Consider the following 22,397-nt stretch of genomic DNA (forward strand, 5'->3'; position numbering starts at 1 on the left):
TTATTTTTCAGGTTATAGTCTTTCCTTCGTTATGCATACGCCAACGTATTTATATTACTTGACTATGGGTCTGACTTGCTGCTGAATTTATACCGCGTATTTACTCGTCTTTTTATAAACGATCACGCTTCCCGACTTCTATGTGCTAAACTTAAGAGGAAGCTTTACTTCGGCTGCTCCTATCTAAATACATGTACAGGAAGAATTCGTTTTTCTCGGCAACCACTGCACCAAATTTGGCGAGCTTTGTTGCATTTAAAAGAAAAACTTAAAATCTAGTGACTGGTATTTTGAATTTTCGATTTAGGTCGGCGATTTTTCACTAAAGATTGGCGAAAATCGAAAATTTTCTGAAAACGAAACTCAAGTTTACAACTCTGTAACTCAGCATCGAAAAATGATATCACAATTCTATGAATTGCGTCTAATAGTACATCTAAAGCGGATAATGTTGATATGTTGAACATGCATCTCAAAAAATTTAGTAATATGGAAATACAGCTTTTACAGAACCCTTGTACACACGTAACAAATAGTGAATTTGTCCGCTTTCAATAATCTAGTGGGTGCCGTTTACAGAAGCGGGGTATCTGTTCTTGATGCAGAGCTATTAATTTGTAAACTTCGTGCTTCTATTTTTTTTTCAAACTTGCGAATTTTTGAATATCTTAACTAAATTCTGGCGTTATTCGTAATTTCGCTTGCAACAGTCACTTGAATTTAACTTTCTCTCTCAAATGCAACACATTTCATTAAGATTGGTCCAGCGGTTACCTCAGAAATGGTCTTTGCGTTTTACATGTATTTGAATAGGCCGCGTCGGAATTGGGCCCGAGCTAAAGCTTCCTCTTAAGGCCTAGATTTGTTACTGGATTGCCAGAGTTTTTTGCAAGTCTCTCTAAATATCTTGCATAGTCCGCTGCAGTAACACTACGTTATCGGCATACATCAGTTCGAGGACCTTCCGGTGCACCCTTTGCACATTACTAATGTGACATAACACCAAACCCTAAATCACTGTTTGCTACGCCCTTAACATTTCTACGCCGTTTCTATGCCCTTCCGACTAAACACGCTGCGTCATCCAGGTGTGCCGCCTCGACATCCCTGCGCGATATATACCGCGGGCTCGCTTTCCGCCCAATACCTGAGAAGTTTCAGGAATTTTTTTTTAAAAATTGCAAAATTTGCTAATTTCAAAATTTCATTTTTATTGCGCGCAGCGCGCGCGCCGTCCAGGTGTCCGCTCGCGCCGTCTTTCTTTTTTTTTTTTTCGTCGTTGGCGCAGCAGCGTCACCACGAGTTCACTGAAGAATCACTAAGTTCACTGAATAAGGAAATTGATAAGCTTGAACGAATTCAGCGCCTGGCTGCACGGTTTATTTGCTCCGATTACGAAACGTCATCATCAGTTTCTGGCATGTTAGGCCAACTTGGAGTGGATCCGCTCCACGTGCGCCGTAAAATCGCTAGGCTGAATTTTTTTTACTCGTCTTTTCATAAGGAAACAGGTTTAGCAAGTGCCACATATATTACCCATGCTCCACACAATTCGTCGCGTATTTTTCATTCTAAAGTAGTCCAGTCATACTTTGCCCGCACTAAATTCAGAAATCATTTTTTCCACTTACGAGCGAAGAATGGAATCATTTACCGGAATGTGTTGTTGAATGCACATCTTCTGTTTCATTTCAAAATATGTTGAAAATGCATCTTTTGTAAACCCTCTCATGCTTGGGCAGCATTGCTGCCTGCAGTACTGTGTAAATAAATAAATAAAATAAAAATGAGCGGGACATACCGAGTGTCACATATACAGTTGCCCGCGGCTGCCCACTTGTCCAATGTACTGCCCACTTGGGTCACTGTACCCAGGGACCCAAGTTTGCGGGAAAACGCACACACCGACAGAGAGTCGCCAAAAGTGCTTGGAGTTTGTATTTCTAACAATGTTAATGGCATTGAAGAATGAACAAATCATGGTCAAAGTGCCTCAGACAAACTCGCCGACGATTCGACAGGTAAACCCGTCTATGTGAAAGGTGGCCTTGTCATCCTTGGCATGTTGGTTTTCTGTGGTCAGAGAAGTTAGTACCGCTAGCGGCGATGGCGATATATCTAACAGTATCTCTCTCTGCATATTGAAAGGCTTCAGTTTGAACTTCATGCGATTCGCTGCGGTGGCAAGAGCGATAAGGGTAGAAGACAGGCGACACCACCCAGATAGCACAAAGCCTGCTCACTCCTATGCATGACGTCATGCTAGTGGCCTGACTGCCTTATAATCTAAAGGGGTCGCTCCCGAGTAACCAATAGTTATTTTGACGTCACCGCTTTCGTCGCGCCAGAATTGGCAATTTCGCGCCATTAGCATGGCATCATGGATTGGAGTAAACAGGTCTTGTGCTGTCTAGGTGGTGTTGAGCCAGGTGGTCTTGTTTGATAAACGCGTTGGTTCTACGGAAGCGGTGACGACGCGCACTCGGTTTAGCTGCAAAAACCGTGAAATGGACTCGCCATCGTGCTCCGTTCAATCGACTTGTCAGTGAAGTCAAAGCAGCGTTTCAACACGAGGGTCTGTCTGCTTTCACTGGGAGCTGACGAACGCCAGTGCTTTTCTGTAGGCCTCGTCTCACGCACCACAGAGGGGCGAAGCCTGAAACACCATCTGGCGGCACTTCTCATCAGGCCAGCGCTGTGAGAAGCTTGGTATCTGCCGGGGCGATGTTTCTGCTGCGCAGCAGCAGTTGCCTCGCGTGGCGCGTCGCGTCAACATGTCGCCTTTCCGTATTGTTATAACACCGTCTGAGGAGCTGAAGCACAATGCTGAACCCTGTTATCATCTTCAATGCGTAGTCATTCTTTTAAAAACGAATTTCATGCAAAGGCAACTTGTAGAAAAGTTTCTCTTGCCATATGATGTCTTATCAAGATTACAAGTGACATGCTCAAATGCATTCATTGAGACTTCACATTTCGGCATTGGTATTTGCCTAGCAGGTGACAGAAGAGAAAACACACTTACATCCATTAGAAGTACCATGGTGCTTTTATGTACAAATGCCACAACGTGTTTCCCCACTTCCCAAACTGTACATCCAGACATACATGCAAGTGACGAGATAAGAAGAAACAATATGCTGCCACGAGCGGTGCCTGTGACTTTCCTGTACACACATGTGAAAGAGTTGCTTATTTGACGTGTCCAGTGCCACCATGCAGCACCTCATGTACACAACAGCACAGCGCCTGCAGAGCTTGCACTCCTCCGAAGAAGCACAGCACTCACGCAGAGAACGGCTCTGTCGAAGGCGGCACATAACGTGATCAACAACAGACCTGAAAATGCCACCCTACGGCAAGTGCAGTTGCGTAGACAAATGTATAAAACGCAGACGTGATCGACGTGCACATGTGTGGAATAATTGCCCACCCAGAAAGCCAACAGCACAAAGATGCTTGTTTGCAATTGTTGTCCCAGTGTCACACACGAACGTTTTCTGGCCAGTACCAAAATAACTCAAACACTTTGAAAGACTAAATATGCAAATAAAAAAGGTCAACATATTGAGCTTTTAGTCCAGCTTACTCTAGCTCTGATGTTTCTAACATTGACGACAGTAAGATTATTTAGGCGCACATAGTTAACACATTCTAACGATTGCAGTGCAGGGTGTGTACAAAATTTTTTTTCCATTAGAAGTTTGATTCTATTGGATGTGGAAATCTGCAGGTTACATTGACAATGTAAGAATAACTGCTGGTTGTTTAGGCTGCAATTAAATGTAAGAGAAAATGACGGAAACGAATGGCAGGCTTTAGGAAATCGTGTTGCCATTGAATTAAAGATTGCTGTTTTGATTAAACATAATGCCATATAACAAGCTGAGACACCAACTGTAGTACCTCAGCATTGTAGCATGGAATGACTAGGAAAGAGTATATTGGACACAGATATTGAGCAGCACCTAAGAATTTGCAACGAAGAGTGCTTGCAGAACTGGTTCAGCTTGCAGAAAGAGAATAAAAGTTTAGTACCTGGAAAAATTATTATGCTCATCTAGTGAGCCTGTACAATGCACAACTTTTAGCACTTAAGCACACCAAACTTTAATGCGCGAAAAAAAAAATGTGACACAACATTTTCTTGTTTGTTACAAACAGTTGGGGTGGCCTGGGCTCTATCTTCAAGAAATCATAATTTACTAAGCACAGTCAACAGTACATAACTCATGTCATGCTAGTTTTGAGACTTCTTCTCATAAATTGGAAGTGCTTGAGAACCTCATTTCGCAAATAGCTCAATAACAAGCATTTCACACAAATTCACTGCAAAAACCTCTGCATACATTATGTACACAAGCTTCTAAATGCTCCAACAGATGATTTGGTAAGGCTTTGTTGACCAAGAGCTCAGTCCACGCTTCTTGCCTTCATATAAAAGAAAACCTCAATCACTCCTGCCATTCTTGAAAAGGTTGTCTAGACAAGTTCCACTCAAATGCTATAAAATAGCCAGTCACCATCACTACTCCATATTTTTTCTTGCGTAAAAGTCGCAAAGATGCAACTCATGAGTAAGAGGCATGAGCAAAAGAAAAGAGTAAAAATGTAAAATACACGAAGATAAAGTTTTCTAAGCAATAACAAAAACAATAATAGAACGTATAAAATATAAATGGTGCCTTCCCAAGACGATTTAAAAGCATGTACACGTCCCAGAAGCTAAAGGTCTTCGCTGCCGTAAAAGAAATGAAAACGACATTCGGTTACACTAAAATGGTCACTTGTGTAAAAAGCCCCATTTCGGAAGCCCTTGTTACAATCTTCAGAGGACAACAGAGTTTAATATTGATAGATGGGATCAGGCACTTGGTCCCTGCTCTATTCGAGTACAGCAAGCCCACAGCAGTGCAGGCTGATGTGTTGGAATGTTTTCAATTGCGCTTGAAGTCAGCGACTTGTCTGTACAAGCAAATGGATAAAATTTAATGAAAAGAGTGCCCAGCCTTGCAAATATTCTTTCTTCTGGCAAGGCACAGCATGCCTCGGGAAATGGCAAAAACTTTCTATTGGAGCGTACACCCTCACATCCCTGTCATTAAGCTACACATGAGCATAAAACTCCTGTTGCTTGCAATGTAAAGCTTAATGTAAGCAAGCATGTAAACTAACATTATTGCATTTAGTTTGGTACCAAGTGCACAAAAGGACTTTCAGCGATCGGTGCCCGTAATAAAATAGCAGTGAGAAGAGTGAGTAGAAAAACATTTAAGGAAAGCTATTTTCTGATGACATCACCAGAATGACATTTTTTTCGAGCCACAAACGAGCCTTACACACCACGAGGTATGACTTGCTTGAAGTACAAATATTGCCTGCATGTTGGGGCACCACTGCTCCCCCTCCCAAAAAAGTGAACAGAAAAAAAAACTTCTGGAAAAAACTTCACAAGTTCTGCATTTATGAACCCAAGGGTAGAATTCCAGTACGACACCTTTAGCTAGTACACCAAATGCACCTGCTATCTTAATACTTCCTCACTTGAAAGAGTCTGGTCGACAGACAACATACAGTGCAATTTCACGAAGGTAATATTTTAATAGAATATGCTGCGGGGCTAGTTGGTTCATCCTTGTGTGGGACAATAAGAATAAAGGGCTGCCCTTGTTGGCCTCACTGTCTCGTCTAAAGCTCGTGCTTGTTATTCCAGACAAGGTGATATTTGTGTAACAGAATAGAAAACACTAAGTGAGGTCATACTGTAGAGGTGTCTTGCACATACAAATGACTATGTGTGCTGAAAAATGGCAGACCAGCTTGCATTCAGTACACAAAATCGCCTTTCTTGTGCTTTCAGAGATTCCCAAGAAAATTCCAAAAATTGTTAACACCACGAATTCTACATCTTACAGTGTGTTTTGTGCTATTCTAACCTGGTGCCACAAGGAAATGGGTGTGGACAGGCTCTTCCCAAGTGCCATCTGTCAATTTATGAGACGCACACATCAATTTACTGCAAGGACTATAAACTGGGAAATTTGATTATCATAAATGTGACAAACTAAGCTGCCTGGCCAAGTTCTGCAACTTCCTAACACTGATGTGCTTCCTTAAATAATGCATATACGAACAGTGTGGTCATTTTGCAAGAACTGGCAGTTGAAAGTTTAGGATCTTGAAATGAACAGCACAAACATAATTGCCAGAATGCGCTAGCCTAGTAATGACTCCAATTGAAATGTAGTGAAAAATGTTCGAAAAAAATTTGTATTAAGGAAATCTGCCTGTGTGTCATTGTACGATAAAAATACTAGTCATAGAGAGTAACAGTATTCTTGGTGCCTATTTTTGTGCCAAGGTTTCCTGAAGTGAAAAAATAATTCCACCCTTGCATGTGGGAAGAGGAAAATTTTTTGTGAAAAACAGAACTGCATACATATTTATGTAAGGAATCTATAAAGCACGTGATCACATGGTGTATATGCGCCACTTACGACAGTCTCACACAAAGTGTTTTACAGTGCTTTTGTGGTCGATACAAGATTTAACCTTTCTTGTTTACCTGAAACACATCAGTGAAAGAAGAGATCTTTTCATTTGCACCCTAATTTACTGGTGTTTCGGTCAGTTGTTAGTGTCTTTGGGAATGTGCAACACCTACAGTGAATTACTTGTAGACCAAGGTGCATATGCCTGCCCTCTTAACTGCCTCTATAAAACCAAAATCACAATAAATTATCATGATTGATGGGCTACAATGTTTTCACTTGTGTCCAAACCGTTTATACTGAATGTAAGATTAGCAGAGAGGCAATACTGTTGCTGTGTACCTCACAAGTTACATGCCAGGCATTGCTGATTGAAATTTTGGCACCGTGAATTAAAGTATTTCTTGGAATGATGCGGATGCCCAAAGGTCAGGTCATGCAAAATGCACAGCACAGTCGGTGTGACCTTTGTGCATTGCGCGGGAGCGTCGGCATCAGGGACGCTCTGGAGGCAGCCAGTGATGTCTAACGGTAGTTGATAGGCGCAAACGTGCCCAGCAGCTACCGTTAGACTTCGAGCTCAGCAACTAGCGTTAGACGTCGCTGGCTGCCCCCAGAGCGCCCCGGAGGCCTCCGTTCCCGCACTCAACACAAGGGTGACGCCGGGCGTGACTGTACATGATTCAACTGTATGAGCTGTAAAACCGGAACGACGATTCTGCTTTTTAAAGCGGCGGGCGAAAAAAAAAGAATGCTGGCGCGAAAGAAATGAACGGTCAGGCCCGATGCCCGACGAATTCGCCTCGCTAACTCCAACACTCGCAATCTCGATGTTGATCTTTACAAAGTTGCGAACATAAACGGCGGCGCACCAAAAGCCCTGGTTGTCGGATCACCAACAAGTCCTCGTGGTGCTGACCTAAAAGGCCGTACTGCTGAGAAGTCCGAACGAGCGGCCCCATGGTCGAGAGCACATGACTTCCGAAGTCACTGGTGTCACAATACATGTAGAAGTTTTAGAGTCCCTGTCCTCATACGTGGACCATGTTCTCTTTGTCCCTGTGCTTGACTAGCTCGTTATGCAGCGTCCCGAGTGCCCTGTGGATCGTCTTGAAGCTGGGCCGGCCCGATGGCTTGCGACTCCAGCACGCTCTCATCAGCGCGTAAGCCGGCGCCGGCGCTCCCTCTGGGCAGCCGAGGCAGTTTCCCTCCTTGACAAATGCCACCACTTCCTCGTGCGTCATGCCGTAGTAGGGCTGCAGCGCGAACGAGAAGATCTCCCAAAGCACTACGCCAAACGCCCACACATCCGACTCGACAGTGAACTTGTTGTAGAGGATGGCCTCTAGCGGCATCCAGCGTATCGGAATGGCGTCGTGCTCGCTTCCGCGGTAGTAGTCGGCCGCGTACATCTTCTGCGAGAGGCCGAAGTCGGCGATCTTGACGACCATGTCGTCGCTGATGAGGCAGTTACGCGTGGCCAGGTCCCGGTGCACGAACTTGCGCTCGGACAGGTACACCATGCCGGCCGCGACCTGGCGCGCGATCGAGACGAGCTCCAGGTGGCTGAGCCGGACGTCGCTGAACATGTCGCCGCAGCCGCCCGACGGGTTGCGCACGATGTAGTTGGAGGGAGAGCAGGACCTGAGGTACTCGTTCAGGTCTCCCTTGCCCATGTACTCGAAGAGCAGGCACATGGGACTCCCCACGGCGCAGACGCCCAGCAGCTTGACAATGTTGGGATGGTCGAACTCCGCCATGAGACAGGCCTCGCGCTCAAAGTCGCTCTGGAGGTCCTCGGATGCTTCCTCCTTCAGCATCTTGACCGCCACCGTGGTGAAGTCATCACCTTTGATGAGGCCGGGGGCCTTGGCCTGCGAGAAGGAGACAGATAGAGGAGCAAGCTTTCAGACATTCAAGGTGTTCTGCTGCAGGACAGACTGCTCAGTGCAAGGGAAAAACTAAATAAAAAACAAACAGCGTATAATAGGGTTCAACATCCCGAACTAACGTGTGGGCTTTGATACACACCATTGTGAAGGTTCCGGATTAATTTTGTCCACTTGGGGTTCTTTAACAGGCACCTAAATCTAAGAACACAAAGGTTTTTGCATTCTACCTCTTCCGGAATGCAGCCTTCATGGTCGGGATTTGAACCCGTGACCTCGTGCTCAGCAGGCGAATGCCACACCAAATGGACCACTGCAGCAAATAACGCAATTGCAAACTACAGAGCAATACTAAGCGGCTGACCCAGGCTGACCACCTAACTGGACAAGTCTACCTCGCGCAAGTTATCAGGGCCGAACCGTTGAATAGCGCAAGCGAAGCCCCGATATGAGGGCCTCGGCTTTACTGTTATTGAATAAAAAAAAGTCGCAGACTCGCCCGAAAGGCGAATATGCATCGATTGCGATAATAAATTAGTGGACAGCCAGCTATACGAAGTAAGGATAGTTTTATCGGCTGTACAACCCTGTAAACATAGGCATGCTAAATAAATTGACAAGCATGTTGTCACGCGCGCAAAAGCGAACATGAACACATCTTCCTCGATAACCGCGAGAGCTCGCTGTCAAAACGCTGGGGTGAGCAAGCGCGGTTGCAGCAGCGGGCGAACTGACCTTCGTGCTTCTAGGTATGTCGTGCTGCGTCTTGCATCAGTGCGAAATAAGCCGCGAAAACACAGCGCGCCGCGGACTGTATCCCCCGTTGTAGATGGCATTCATGATACGACAGTCCGGCCGGGTGCGCGCGGCCGCCCGGGGTAAAACGCGCCCTCGCCCACTTCCTACAGCCCCCCCCCCCTTCCGATCCTTTCGCGCGACAGAAGGCGGCGCGCTTCCTCCCCGCTTTTCTCTCGTTCGTGCGTGTGACAGAGCCGCGATCTCGGGCTCACCCTCTCACGCTTTCACTCGCACATACGACATACGGTCGCGGCGACAATTTTATGTCCCTTGGACTTTATATGGAACCTCACGACAACGCCGACGGCAGAAATGCGCTTGGAGTGTCTACATAATTGCTCTCTCAAAAGAAACCGCTTTCGCTCTCCGCCAGAGCACTGAAAGCACGGCGCGGAAAACGACCAGCGAGGCGCACCTGGAAGACGCGTCCGAAAGCCCCCTGCCCAATGTCTCTCAGGTAGATGATGTCGTTTCGCGGGTACTCGAGCTTCTCCAGGCGCGGGTGGAGCCTGGCAGCGGTGTGGTGGTAGGAGGCATTCGAGGGCAGCTTGTCCAGGTCGATCTCCACGTCGGCCGTCGGCGTTGCGTTGTAACCGCCGCTACGGGAGCGGGCCCCGCCGTAGCGCCTCAGGCGGCGGCAGCCCAGCGCCAGCGACAGCAGCAGCACCAGCGCCGCCAAGCTCACGGCGGACACGAGGAGAACCAGCGCCGGCGCGAACGACGGCTCTCCGGGCGGCTCGAACAGGTCCAGGATGTCGCGGCCCGACACGTCTCCCAGGGTTGTGTTCTCTGCGGGGGAAAACAAAGCGAACGAACGTCCGACCGTTCATTCCGAGTTGGGGCGAACGCTCTTTCGACGAGTGTCGAACTCTGCAGCACCAGAAGCTGTCTTCTCCGCATCAACAGTTCTCGTGAGGTGAAGCAAGCTTATCGCGTGTTCGTTGCCTGCGTACGCAAACGTGCATGCGGAAAGAGAAAACGACCAGACTGACCCCTCCCCCTCCCACACATACACTCGCCTTTCGCTATTCGCTGCTTGGGCCAATGACTTTGGCCAAATAAATTGAAAGTTTAATTGCCTCCAACTTTTAACGTTATTTGCGTTTAGAGAAAACCATGACGACTGAAGTTCTTGATTTCTTTTTGTTTAGGTTGGAACCGACGGCTGCGCTGCTACACATCTTCGTGAAACGGTGCGCGCAACCGACACAGCCACGATGGTTACGGTAAGCGTCGCTTCATTTATTAAATAAATGAGTGCTCACCAACAGGGATTCATTTCAGAGCCATCTCGATTCTGAGGCTCGCTCTGCGTCGACTATACAATCAGGACATCGTCCACCTTCTTGTGCTGTGAGGACCTACAGCTTAGCGAATAAGCACCGCGCGCGAATATCTCGCCTTGGATGTTGCTGGAAGTTTTCGCATGCGGAGCATCCGGAACTTATGTGACAACGGTTCCCGGTAAAAACGGCATATAACAGCACCTGAAACAACGCGCATCGCTTCCACCTGTAACACTTTGCTAGCATGTTAAGGCAGTGAACTGAAAAAAAGTGTCATTAATAAGACATTAGTCTATTTCTGAGCCCCCAGGGCGATAATACAATCACTGTCACTGTAATCACTATAATCACTGTAACAATGACTGACCCGTCTGTCTTCTAATCTGCCCTGCGCACATGTATAAAAATGTTCAGCTGCCAGTTCTTGCCTGGCCTGTGTTATACTATACATGTATAAATTTTTTGAATGTGCATTTTTTTCACACCCACCTGCCGCCTGTGACTTGTTGAAGAGTGCCATGTATAGCAAATGTGAATTGTACCCTGTACTCTCACCCTAATTTCTTTTCGTTTTTTAAATTTTTTTACAAACTATCTTTTACCGAAATCTGTGCTTGATTGTTGTCTTCAGACGTTTATTGCGTTAACGTATCATGTGTGAATTGTGTCCCCCCCTTTGTGTCCCCCAAAGGCCTTTCGGGGCCTTTGGGGTATTCAAAATAAATAAATAAATAAATAAATAAATAAATAAATAAATAAATAAATAAATAAATAAATAAATAAATAAATCGAACTATTTTGTAGCAGGGTTCGAAGTACAACTCGACGTGCATGCTTCAGCTGGAGAATACATTTTTCGTTACAATGAAGTATATAAAGAAAGCAAGGTGGGTGCAAACAATGTTGAACTCTTGGTTGTGGCGTGGAACCACCAGTTATTATTATGATGATGATGATTCGGTTTTAATGGGGCAAGGGCCACTTCGGGCCAAAGAGCGCCAAATTGTGAGTTAGTGTTTACCGAAGCATAGGTTTGGAAAAGCCTTGAAATTGGTTTTCACTCTGTGTATATTTCTTAATCAGGGCACACATGAAACTTACTTATAATAGATCCGTATCGAAAGACCTGACTTACCGCACTGGGGTATAGAACAGTGCTCCCATCGTTTCCTGGGGTCTGTTGTATAACACCAAGGCATGGGCTCTTCACCACCGGCATTTCGGCAGTAGTTCTCAGAGTTGAGCACTTCAGGGAATACCATTGGAGGTCTGTTGTGGTGATGGGGCTCCTATGGGTAGTACATGAGCGAAACAAAAACGCGCCGAATATGTAGTTACTGCAAACGACATTATCAGCATTTCGTTGTCCGTGAAGGCACTGCGCCAGTGCTGTAGTGCTTGAGGTTACTTTACTCGCTTGCTTGTATTACCGTCAACACTAACGATTGCACATGGTACAGTTACATCCAACACATATATTATGCGAAGCATATTACGAGGGCTCAACCCAGCTCCTCAGGCGCGGCGGTGACCATGAAATCACGTGACACCGTGACGTCACGACAGAGGAGAAGTGGCTTTGGCTCAACTCTTGCAAGACGGGCTGGGTGGGAATCGAACCAGGGTCTCCGGAGTGTGGGACGGAGACGCTACCACTGAGCCACGAGTACAACGCTTCAAAGCGGTACAAAAGCGCCTCTAGTGAATGCGGTGTTGCCTTAGAAACGCGCTGTTTCTAAGGCGTGCGTCTCTTGCTCAGGCGCACATTTCGTTGCCGCGCCGAACGCTGCTTTGCTCGACGCTCACCGCGTCCAATGCGGGGCGCGTAGTCGCTGCCCTGTAGCCCATTGTCTTACACCCCTTGGCGGGTCGACGGGAACGCTGTCGCGTTCCACTCTTGAAGGCGAAGAAGTAATGCATGAGTTGTTTCTTCGTCTAGCCGAACCAAATATAGCCAAGCAACAGCAGTTCACCAGGCTAAACAGTGGTTCAACAACTAAAATAAAGGCTAGTATGCTTCGCATCCTGGGCTTAACCTTACCTAAGCCACAGCCATTTTTTTTTGTCCAGACTAACATACACGTTAGCTATCGCGGTTAAAGTATCTAAACAGGGTTCGTTGCAAGTGCACATGCTGCCAACATTGCTGTGGTAACATTACAGCCGACATGTGATGATTCACTCCTCAGCACGTCATCTATACGTCACAATGACGTCTCTCTAAGGCCCAACCAGCCAAGTGCCCGGGTGTGTTGCAAGCACACCCGGGCACTTACACACAGTACACATGCTGCAAACGTATACAGTACACAGGCTGCAAACATTTCTGCGGTAATATCACAGACAACATGTGCTGATTCACTCCCATCAGCACGTCATCTCTATCTCACATTGACATACACTCTACTATCGTGTGCGCAGCTAGCCATATGTGAAAAACAAGAGACAGTAAACGTACACCACCGTGAATAAATTCCAAACTAACTTGCCTGCACATCCCATCGCTGACACGGAATGCCAGACTTGGTCACGTTGACACTTCCTTGGTAGAAGCGACCACGGCCTTTGATGCAGTTCACTGATTTACACGGAACACGGAAAGGATAACAAGAAAATCAGCACGATTAACATCAAAAAGCCAAGGGACGAACAAACAACTTCAATCTTCAAACGAATCTTCAACAACGAATCTTCAAACAACTTGAACGTAATCAAGAAGTCTGTGCGTTAAGCACTGGAAAACCAAGGCCCAAACAACAATAAAATCGCAGTTTCGCCCGAAAGGCAAAGCATCGAGAGCTTATTAGATACTCACACAAAGCAAGGTTCTTAGTTTTATCGGCCGTACAAATGGCCGGTAGCTTGGCGAGCGTGGTGTCGCGCACGCACAGACAAACATGAACAGATCTCACTAGATGAGCTCACTCTGGCTCAGCCGCACGCGCAGCCTTACGCAGTTACGGCCGAGCTAGAGGAGGAGACGCGCGCTCTCATCTTTTAGCGCCCGCTTGGTCACGTGACCTGTAACACTGGGCGCGCGCACCACGCCACCGTTTTTCAGACACCCGTTTTTATCGGCTAATACACGTTTTCCCTCGTACACGCAGCGCACGGGGCGCGATCTTATCACACTTGGACTTTATACAAAACATCACAGCGACAGCGTCCAATACAATTGATTTCGCAATAAAAAAATGTGTCTTCTATGGATTTCAGCACGCTAGGCTGGCTGTACATTTGGGGAGGGGGGGGGGGTACTTTCAAAACTGTTTGACATTGGACAGCAGTCAAGCTGCCATATGCCGACAACTACTTTTTTTTTTTATCTAACGATATGATACGAAATTTTCACGTACCGGTGACCTCGTCTTCCTGGAAGTCCGTGAGATGTGCATGCGAGCACAGGCCGTTGTCCTTGTAACTGGGTAGCAGGTCGCAGTCGGGCAACCGGAAGTGGCCGCGCGACTTGAAGAAAATGCCGCGCTGCTTGTTGTCCTCGATCATGGCCCACTCGTTGTAGCAGAAGAGCTCGCGAACTGCGATGCAGTCCTCGCTGCGCGTGAAACGCGAAGCACACGGTCACAAACGCGGGCCACATCGAGCAAGGCTCTGCGGCCCGTTCGCGCCAGTTTGCGATAGGATGCACGGGCGATAGCAAAACTCTGCGGGCCCTACCAAAGCGCAGCATTCCACAGCACTCCGGTCGAATTCGACAGAATTTGGCTGGACCTCGAAAACCATCGGGCTGCCATCAGTGAGCTTCAGATTTACACTCCCGACAGCTATCGGATTCACCTCCATACTACACGCTCCGCGTGTTCGCACCTGCAGCCTATCGCGACATCCATATCCTCCATTTGTCGTGCCACTGCGCCGATAGTGGGCCCTGCGTAATCATCACCAACAGAATGTCTGCGTGCTCTCCACCGCGAGAATGCAGACACCTCGATCCCCAACGTGAAGGATGCGTCGTGCACTCTGCATGCCTCACCGTGAGGCAATGAAACGTTTAGCACGTTGAGGTATCAACCTATTGGCCCGACTGCGATGTCGATATAGGGCCAGTCTTTCAGCCGAGAGAAATGATGCTCGGCACTGGCCGAAGTGCCTAAATTTATATAGCACGGATATCTTTTTTTATACTGATCCTCAAAGTTGACATAGTAACTTCCTAGGTTACACAAATGTACGAACACCTCCCACATATACTGCCTGTCAGCAGTTGAACGAAGCTAGTCAGAGAAGCGGTCTTTCCCTCAGTATGCCTATGCTTGCAGAGAAACAAGCTTTTCAGGTGCCTGCGAATGTGCGAGGCACAATCGAAGCCGCGTCGAAGTTCGCATATACAGATACCTAGTATAGCCTGAAGTAGGGTGGAGTATCACGCTCCGATTTGCGCTCATGAAGCACTCCCCAATTCGCTAATTAATACCTTAGCAGGGAGCACGATTGTAGCGCTTTCTTTCCCACAACTACACTCTAGCTCCAGGCCTTACGTTCCCAAACTGCGTATCGCGGTCACACAAAGAAGTCTCTGTACTTGCATCCACGTTGCATGTAAAGGGTTACTGTAAACGGTAATAAGGTCACGTTTTGCTCTGCACTCATCTAGTGGTGCCATGCGTGCTAATTAATCCATTCGCAGAGATTGCGGTGGCGACCGCCTATTTCCGCCACTGGGAATTCGGTTAAGTGTATGGTATGTGGTATATGGTAGTGTATGGATGATGTATGGTGTTTACTTTATTCATGTCGCCAGCGCGAACTACAACGGGACACAAGGAACAGGGAGCCACGACAAACCCTGGACCCCGACATCACCAGCGTTTGTGGTGCATATGTATCTTCACAGCAATAGAATTTACACCCTTAAAATGCAAGGGTGTACATCGATGTTTAGCACCCTTACACCCAGAAGGCGTGAAAGGGTGCGAGTTACACAGACCGATTTACACCATTATTCACTCTTATGAATGTCAACTATTTTACAGAGTTCTTTGCGTCCCGTTTTATGTTGCGCTGATAGGATGGAATCAACAGCATCTTAACTTTGAAAATGAACATGGAATCAACAAGGCTTCCGCATGGAAGCCGAAACGTCTTGTTTTTTAACAAGTTCTACTTGGTCGGTGTGCGTCTTTCCTTGTCAACAAGCATAGCAACCAACAAGCCCGTCCAAGGGCATCACTTACGTGGCGTCTTTACGTGAAATGGTATCGGTGTTATCGCTCTCTAGCGCCTTATCCATCCACGTCGAACCGTTATGAACCGTTACCGAACGTTCTCAGGCGGCGGCTTCCTATGGCATCACCACGCGGACCGCACCTTTAAGGCGACCTGGGATGCCGGCAAAGAGTACCGACTGCTGATAGCTTCGCGCGCTGTGTTCTCGCCGCATCGTTGGCGTTGAAGCAGCATGAGGGCGAATTCACTCCCTGCTGCGGGCGCCATCTTGAAAGCGGTCGTCTTACGGGACGGACGGTTTCCTCGTTGGGTAAGCACAGAAATGCTTACGATTTACAGAAAGAAAGAAAGAAAGAAAGAAAGAAAGAAAGAAAGAAAGAAAGAAAGAAAGAAAGAAAGAAAGAAAGAAACTCACCGGCAGAGCGGCTTGGCGATGGCGAGCCGGGCCCGCCACTCGCACTGCGGGAAGGCGTAGTGGCAGATCATCACCTCGGCGGCCGAGCGGCAGGGCTCGAGCAGCGACGAGATGAGCTCGTCCCAGAGCTGCTGCGTGAGCTGCTCGTTGAGGACGACGGGCGACGCGTCCTGGCTGATGTTGTAGTAGACCAGGCCCGTGCCCAGGAAGCGCCGGCACGCCGATCCCGTGTACGGCGAGCAGAAGCCCTGCGGCACGTCCTCCGCGGCCGACGACCCGGTCGCCGAAGAGGCCTCGTCCTCCTCGTCGTCGGGCCGCGACTGCTGGGCCTGAACCATGACCGAGGAGTCGTCGCCGCTGCTCGCTTCGACGGCTGGCTCGGTGGTGCTGGACGCTGAAGAAGAAAAAAAGGACGCACCGCCGTTCAAGTATTTAATCGGAGATGCTTTTACGGAGACGTCCTGGCTCGCCCAAGAAGGCCTACGAAATGAAAAAGGAAGTTCTTCGGACGCCCTCCTCTTGAGTGCCGATACGCAACGAAGAGAGGTGGAACGGAGGCAACATCGTGTGTGAAAGATCATAAGTAGACGAAGTAATTATCGAAAACACAGGGTGCGAACACTCGAACGTTCAACCAATCAAGACAGAAGTTTACCGGACGGTGGGGGGGCTTGAAGTAATTAACAGTGGTCGAACAATGGACGCCTACTTCAGGGCGTAGACAAGTCCCCTCGTCGAAACGTTAGCTCCACTCTGACGGATCCATTGTTCGCTCACTGTAAAGTGTTCAGCTTTGTTACCAAACCAAATCGCCAAGAAGTCAGCGCACTAGAAATCTCCTAACGGCAGAACGTATGTGTGCTACGCTGCATGAATATGAAACGAGAACAACCGAGTTGAACACGTTCATCTGGTCTTAATCCATCACGGTAATTCTAACACGGAGCAAGTTTATTCCGATGGAATGTGTCGGAGCAAGGCCGCGCTCAAGTTTATGAGCAGCCGTGCTCAGAGAAAGCTGAGCTAGCAGCAGCGTTTTCCGGCACCTCCATCGCTTACGCAGGAGCGCGACCTGACACTGCTGACGTCACGCAGACGCCTGTTCCATGTATCAGGTCTACGCAGTTTTGTTGGGTCGTAAAGGCTCCAGCGGAATAGCCAGGCTTGATTGCCAGGAATTCTCGATAGGCGGGGTTAGGCTATTTGGCAGATGGGCCAAAATGAAACATAAGAGAAAAATCACAGGGAATAGAGGTATGTTTATCGTCCCTGTTTTTCTTGTGCTACCTTATAATCATATTTTAATGACATCTCCGGAAATGACGGTACAGATGAACGAAGTTTAAAGCGCCTAACCTACACCGTTCCTACGAGAGCTTCGATCGAGTAGGCTGTACAAGGTCACGTGGGCAGAATTCAAAAGCGCCGCCTAATTGGCTGAGAGAACGATTCACAAGACGCCTCGCAGATGGCGCCAGGAGTACTGCAGGCCAATAAAATGAGCGAACGCGAGTGCCTGCGCAGCAGTTTTCGCGGCTTGTTGGGCGGTAAAACGCTCTGCACAGTAATAAAGGACACCTGCTATTCGTAATTACTTTTAGGGAGTGAATTTTGCTAACAACAGCAACGACGGAGTCAGCATTAACGGGATACACGCATAATACTTTTCGCTGGCTGTGTCTTAACGCGCGCAAGTAGGTGTATCATACAAATCCAGCGCTGAGTTTTCTGGATTAACGGATGTGGATGACACAGAGCTCAAAGAGTGAGAGGTGTAGAAAGAATGACACACAGATGTGACTATGCTCTATTTCCCATAATGATCGATGGAGCGATGTTTGACAATACTGTTCGATAGCATGCACAAAAAAGGCACTAGTTCCATTGAGAGTGAGAGAGAGAGAGAGAGAGGGGGGGTTATGTGAGCCATTCGAAAGAAAAGATCTAGCGCAAAAATTAAAGGAATTTGGCAGCGAAGTCATTGGTATACGCAAAGGTAATCGATGGCTATAATACTTCTCTTGAACAAAAAGATAGAAAATAAATGTGCATTGCGTAGTGAAAAACCACGTACGGCAATGAAGGCGCAATTCAGTTCATAATTTCAAGAATCGCTGGAACGTATGCAACGCATACAGTGCGCCAGGTCTTGTTTGAATATTCACCCCTGCACTTTCCTGGCGGCCTCTCGTAGACTCAGGTATTCAACGTGTGCAGCAATTGACGTAAACCCTGCCTGCTTCGAACACTCACTTTATATACGATGGCTTTCAAAAGCAGGCAAGCAAGAATATTGGCGACACATACAATATGACCAAAGTAGAAAGCAGAAAAAAAAAAGAAAGAAGAAAACCCCGATAGGCGGCGACCGCGTTATTACGGCGAGGTAGCTTGAGATTAAGAACTGCGATGACGTGTGTTCGGTTGCCGAAAAAACACGGCGCGCCTTACTGCAGGCGGTCGGCACACTACTCTTGACACATCTGTACCGAACGCAAATTCTACACCACGAGCAGGATTCTGATTACATGAGCGTGCTTCCGCATTCACATCGCTTCGACTCGCAAGCTTTTCTTTTTCTCGTAACGAGCGAATAGCACCACGCGGTGTCCCGAAACGCACTTCAGTTGGGAACCCCAATACAATAATGCTTGAGTACGGCGCGAGCTAATATACGATATGCGCGAAACCGTCGGTCTCCCAAAAACCGCCGAATTTGGGCTTTCCGAGGGCACACAACTATAGATTGAAATAACCGTGGACGCGGTCAGTACGGATGATGCGATTGCTAGATAAACCAGAAAAAAGAATAATACGTAATGTCATATGCACATATAAACATCGCGTAACGGAACATCGCGTCGATTAACCGAACGGCACGTCGCTTGATTTCTCAGCACCAGCAGATGGAGTCCTACGCAGGGCGCTCTCCACAGAAGCTATCCACGCGAACTTTCCACGCGAGGCCACTTCCGCATTTACGTCACAGCATTAATAATGCACCGTTTTGAGAACCCGCAGGGTTTGGAAATAAATGCACGTGAAACCGAAGCCCCAACTTAAAAGGGCGCGGCGGGAACGTGAACGATGCACGAAACCGCCGCGCTCAGGAACCCCGAAACCAAACGTTTCCTCGACGCAAAGCACCAGTGAATTCTAGCGCGCGGTCGGTACACCAGCACTGCGTAGGCATAGAGAAGAGTATACGCAAACAAAACAGAGCGAGCCCAGCATGTACGCGGCGCTCGGCTTACCTGGCTGCTGCGATCCTTCGACCTGGACGACGAACTCGCGGGCCTCGCTCACTTCAGTGTGGTTCTCCCCGACGACGTTGGTCGCGCGGCACACGTACGATGCGCTGCCGGTCGCATTGACGCTCAGCTGGGACTCCGACGTTCCCGACGACTCGGCCGTGGACACCTGGAGAGGGGGGCGAAAGCAGAGGACGCGCGATCGCGTCTTTTTCAGTTCACGGACCCCGAGCGCACACCCACGACTCTGACGCCATGCACGCGAGCGATCGCAACGCCCGCGTGTGTCGGCGTTCGTCGTTAGCGCCGAGGGCCTGGCTAACGTTTTTTCCCCTTTGGGGGAAGCGACCCTCACCTTCTCTTTCCCCCCCATTCTCTCCCGCACTTCCCGTGTTTCCCCACCGTTCTCGCACCGGAAGTTCGCTCTTGATTCCGGAAGTCGTCATCAGATGGCGCCAGGAGCATCACTGAAGTGTGCTGCCCACTGGCGGTGAGTCTACGAACTAGACGCTTTCGGCGGTTTGAGGAAGCGGGAACTTTGGACGGCGCACGAAGACGGGCGAAACGGCGTGATGAGAGGTTACGTGAAAAACCGAGGTAAACATGTCCAAGTCCCGTATTGACGAAGAAAAGTTATTACGCCTGATCAGTTATAAAGCGGAGAACCATGCCAAAAGTGACAATGAACATATTATCAAGACAGGCGGCGAACCAATGAGAAACATTTGTGAATTTGGTGTCCGATTTGCAAGATACCAATGAAGTGACTACAGCTCTATTTGCAGAGATTCAGAGAGAGATAGAGAGAGAGAATAGAGAGACATATTAGTTGGTGACGCTTCGTCTGCGGCTGCGTGAACCGTAGGTTACATATAGTAAGCTGACTGTAGGCAGCACGATAAAGTATGAAGACGGCGATACCACGGCGTGCCTTGAAAATCAGCGGATAACACTGAGGAAGGAAAACGGACGTACAAATTGCTTAAGCGAAAGAAATTGTGGTTACGTCCTCGTTACGACAGTGCGATCGTATTTAGCAGATCATAGACTGACGCTTTGAGTCTTTCATCGAAATATTTTAGTGCCCCTGTTCTAAACGTAGAGGTTTGTTTCCACGGAGAAAGACGAGAACCACGAGAAGCGGTTGAGGCGGCAATCGAAAAGTAAGAGGGACTCCATCAGCGCCGTGCTCAAGCTGTTCTTTTTAATATAGGTTTTCACATGTGTGTCCTTCGCCTTTCAAGGTTTGATAACTAGAAAAAAAAGGGAGACCCTACCTAAATACACAACAGAGAAATGATTTTGCTTGGCCTTCTGTACACATATTTTGAAGAGGTTTGCAGCAGATAAAGTAAAATTAACTGTTTGTCGCCCATTCTTCATTTAGGCCTTCAGCTGTCTGACAACATTGTCATAAATCGGCACATCGTGAACAAAAAAATAAAGCGTTCGATTTGCAACTTTTTAACTTCACTATAGACATCGCGATACTGCAAATTATTAAGAGAGCCAAAGCGGAATTGTTAAATTATACAGCGCACTGAAATACGCAATCGATTTGCGAATATGACTTTTCGCAGAATTCACGTAGACAATGTAAACACTTCATGTAAGTCGTATAATAATGTCTAATACTTGTCCGCTTTAGAAAGTTCGGCAGATGCAGGTTACAGCACTGTGATATCGGTTGCTGGAAAGTAATTTTAAAGTTGGAGCTGAAACTTTTGAAAACCTGCCAATTTTCGGCAATTATTGTCAAAACTTGATGCCTCAATCAAAATTACGCTTCCAACAGCCGATAGGGCCCCTTCACTCTCTCTTAAATGAATCAAACTTCTTGTAAATATGTTCAGCTCTAAAATTCTGGGGTTTTGCTAGCCGAAACCAAGATCCGATTATGAGGCACACCGTAGTGGGGGACTTCGGAAATTTCGATCACCTGGGGTTCCTTAACGTGCACCTAAATCTAAGTACACTGGTGTTTTCACATTTCGCCCCCATCGAAATGCGGCCGCCGTGGCCGGGATTCGGTCCCGCGACCTCGTGCTCAGCAGCCCAACACCATAGCCACTGAAAGACCACGGCAGGTATATTCAGCTCTTTTCCAAAGGAAGTATTGTAGACACCACTGTGTGCACGCGCATATGTGCGTATGTTCTGCTTTATCATAAGCTGGCTGCAACCTGCAACAGAACAGCGACCTGCGACCAGAACAGCATCCGGTTTGCTACACTACACTGGGGGTGAGGGAAAGGGGAATAGAAAGAGGAAGAAAGGGAGAGAGTAAGCACTGAGTACGTGTGGGAGGGACACCATACACAAGGACACTATAAACGGTCTCTTAAGCCCGTGCACTTCAAGTACTGCACTAGTGCACGAATCGCTTTTCGAGCCAGTGACGGGTGTGGCCACGGTCCGAGTATCTTCGACTCGGACCTGCAAGAAGTTACGCAGGAGCTCAGCGTTCTTATGTCTTTGTTGCGCTCGTCTTAATTCTGCTCTGTTACGTTAGAGAAGCAGCGAAAATCGTCAGACTTATAGTCACATGGTCAGACTATTCCAAAAAAATAAGCAGTCAAAGTATGTGTCAAAAGTTCAGAGGGCATCGCTTTCGTACTTGCCGTATGCTAACCACATTATGCTGGACTTAAAGTTGGCTGACTTCTCTACTGTTTCACGATTCTTGTGGAGCTATAGGATGCATCGATTATGTTTGGCGACTCTTGTGAAACTGCATCACACCGGACACGCACTTTCGAGGCCTTGTACATTGCAGAGTGTGCATTAAAGTGTCGTTGGGACCTTAATCGGTACGTGAAGAATTACATTTATTCACGGCAATAATAAAGTATAAAGCCTTTCAGCTGCCGGGTCCCGACAACGAACGCTCGCTGATACTCCGGCGAAGATGCCGGTGGCCTTTATAATTTTGCAACAAACTGTAAGTATACCCTCTGCACTGAAACGCGGCGTGAGAGCGCGAAGTTCTAGGAAGGAAATATGATGGGCGAGACAAAAGAGTTACATAACACAGGCACTAACTAGGAACCAGAGCGTAATTGGACAGAGCACGACACAAACTG

At 47.7% G+C, this 22,397-nt stretch overlaps 1 protein-coding gene and 1 long non-coding RNA gene across 2 annotated transcripts in view; one reads left to right on the top strand and one right to left on the bottom strand.

Annotated features, from left to right (window-relative positions):
• LOC139050000 (uncharacterized) overlaps nt 1–10,938 on the top strand; it is a 58,967-nt gene extending 48,029 nt beyond the window's left edge. The window contains exons 2-3 of the long non-coding RNA XR_011508700.1: nt 10,330–10,404; nt 10,463–10,938. This is a non-coding gene — a long non-coding RNA (uncharacterized lncRNA). The remainder of the gene's footprint in view (nt 1–10,329; nt 10,405–10,462) is intronic.
• The window catches only part of LOC135920563 (tyrosine-protein kinase transmembrane receptor Ror2-like), a 329,385-nt gene continuing 310,018 nt past the window's right edge, over nt 3,031–22,397 (bottom strand). The window contains exons 4-10 of the mRNA XM_070525993.1: nt 19,318–19,483; nt 16,064–16,457; nt 13,821–14,017; nt 12,954–13,042; nt 11,600–11,753; nt 9,594–9,967; nt 3,031–8,365 (exon numbers count right to left, since the gene is read on the bottom strand). Coding sequence (XP_070382094.1) covers nt 7,523–8,365; nt 9,594–9,967; nt 11,600–11,753; nt 12,954–13,042; nt 13,821–14,017; nt 16,064–16,457; nt 19,318–19,483 — 2,217 coding nt within the window. The 3' untranslated portion in view covers nt 3,031–7,522. The remainder of the gene's footprint in view (nt 8,366–9,593; nt 9,968–11,599; nt 11,754–12,953; nt 13,043–13,820; nt 14,018–16,063; nt 16,458–19,317; nt 19,484–22,397) is intronic.

The sequence above is a fragment of the Dermacentor albipictus genome, chromosome 9, assembly GCF_038994185.2.
Source record: "Dermacentor albipictus isolate Rhodes 1998 colony chromosome 9, USDA_Dalb.pri_finalv2, whole genome shotgun sequence".
Classification (NCBI taxonomy): Eukaryota; Metazoa; Arthropoda; class Arachnida; order Ixodida; family Ixodidae; genus Dermacentor; species Dermacentor albipictus.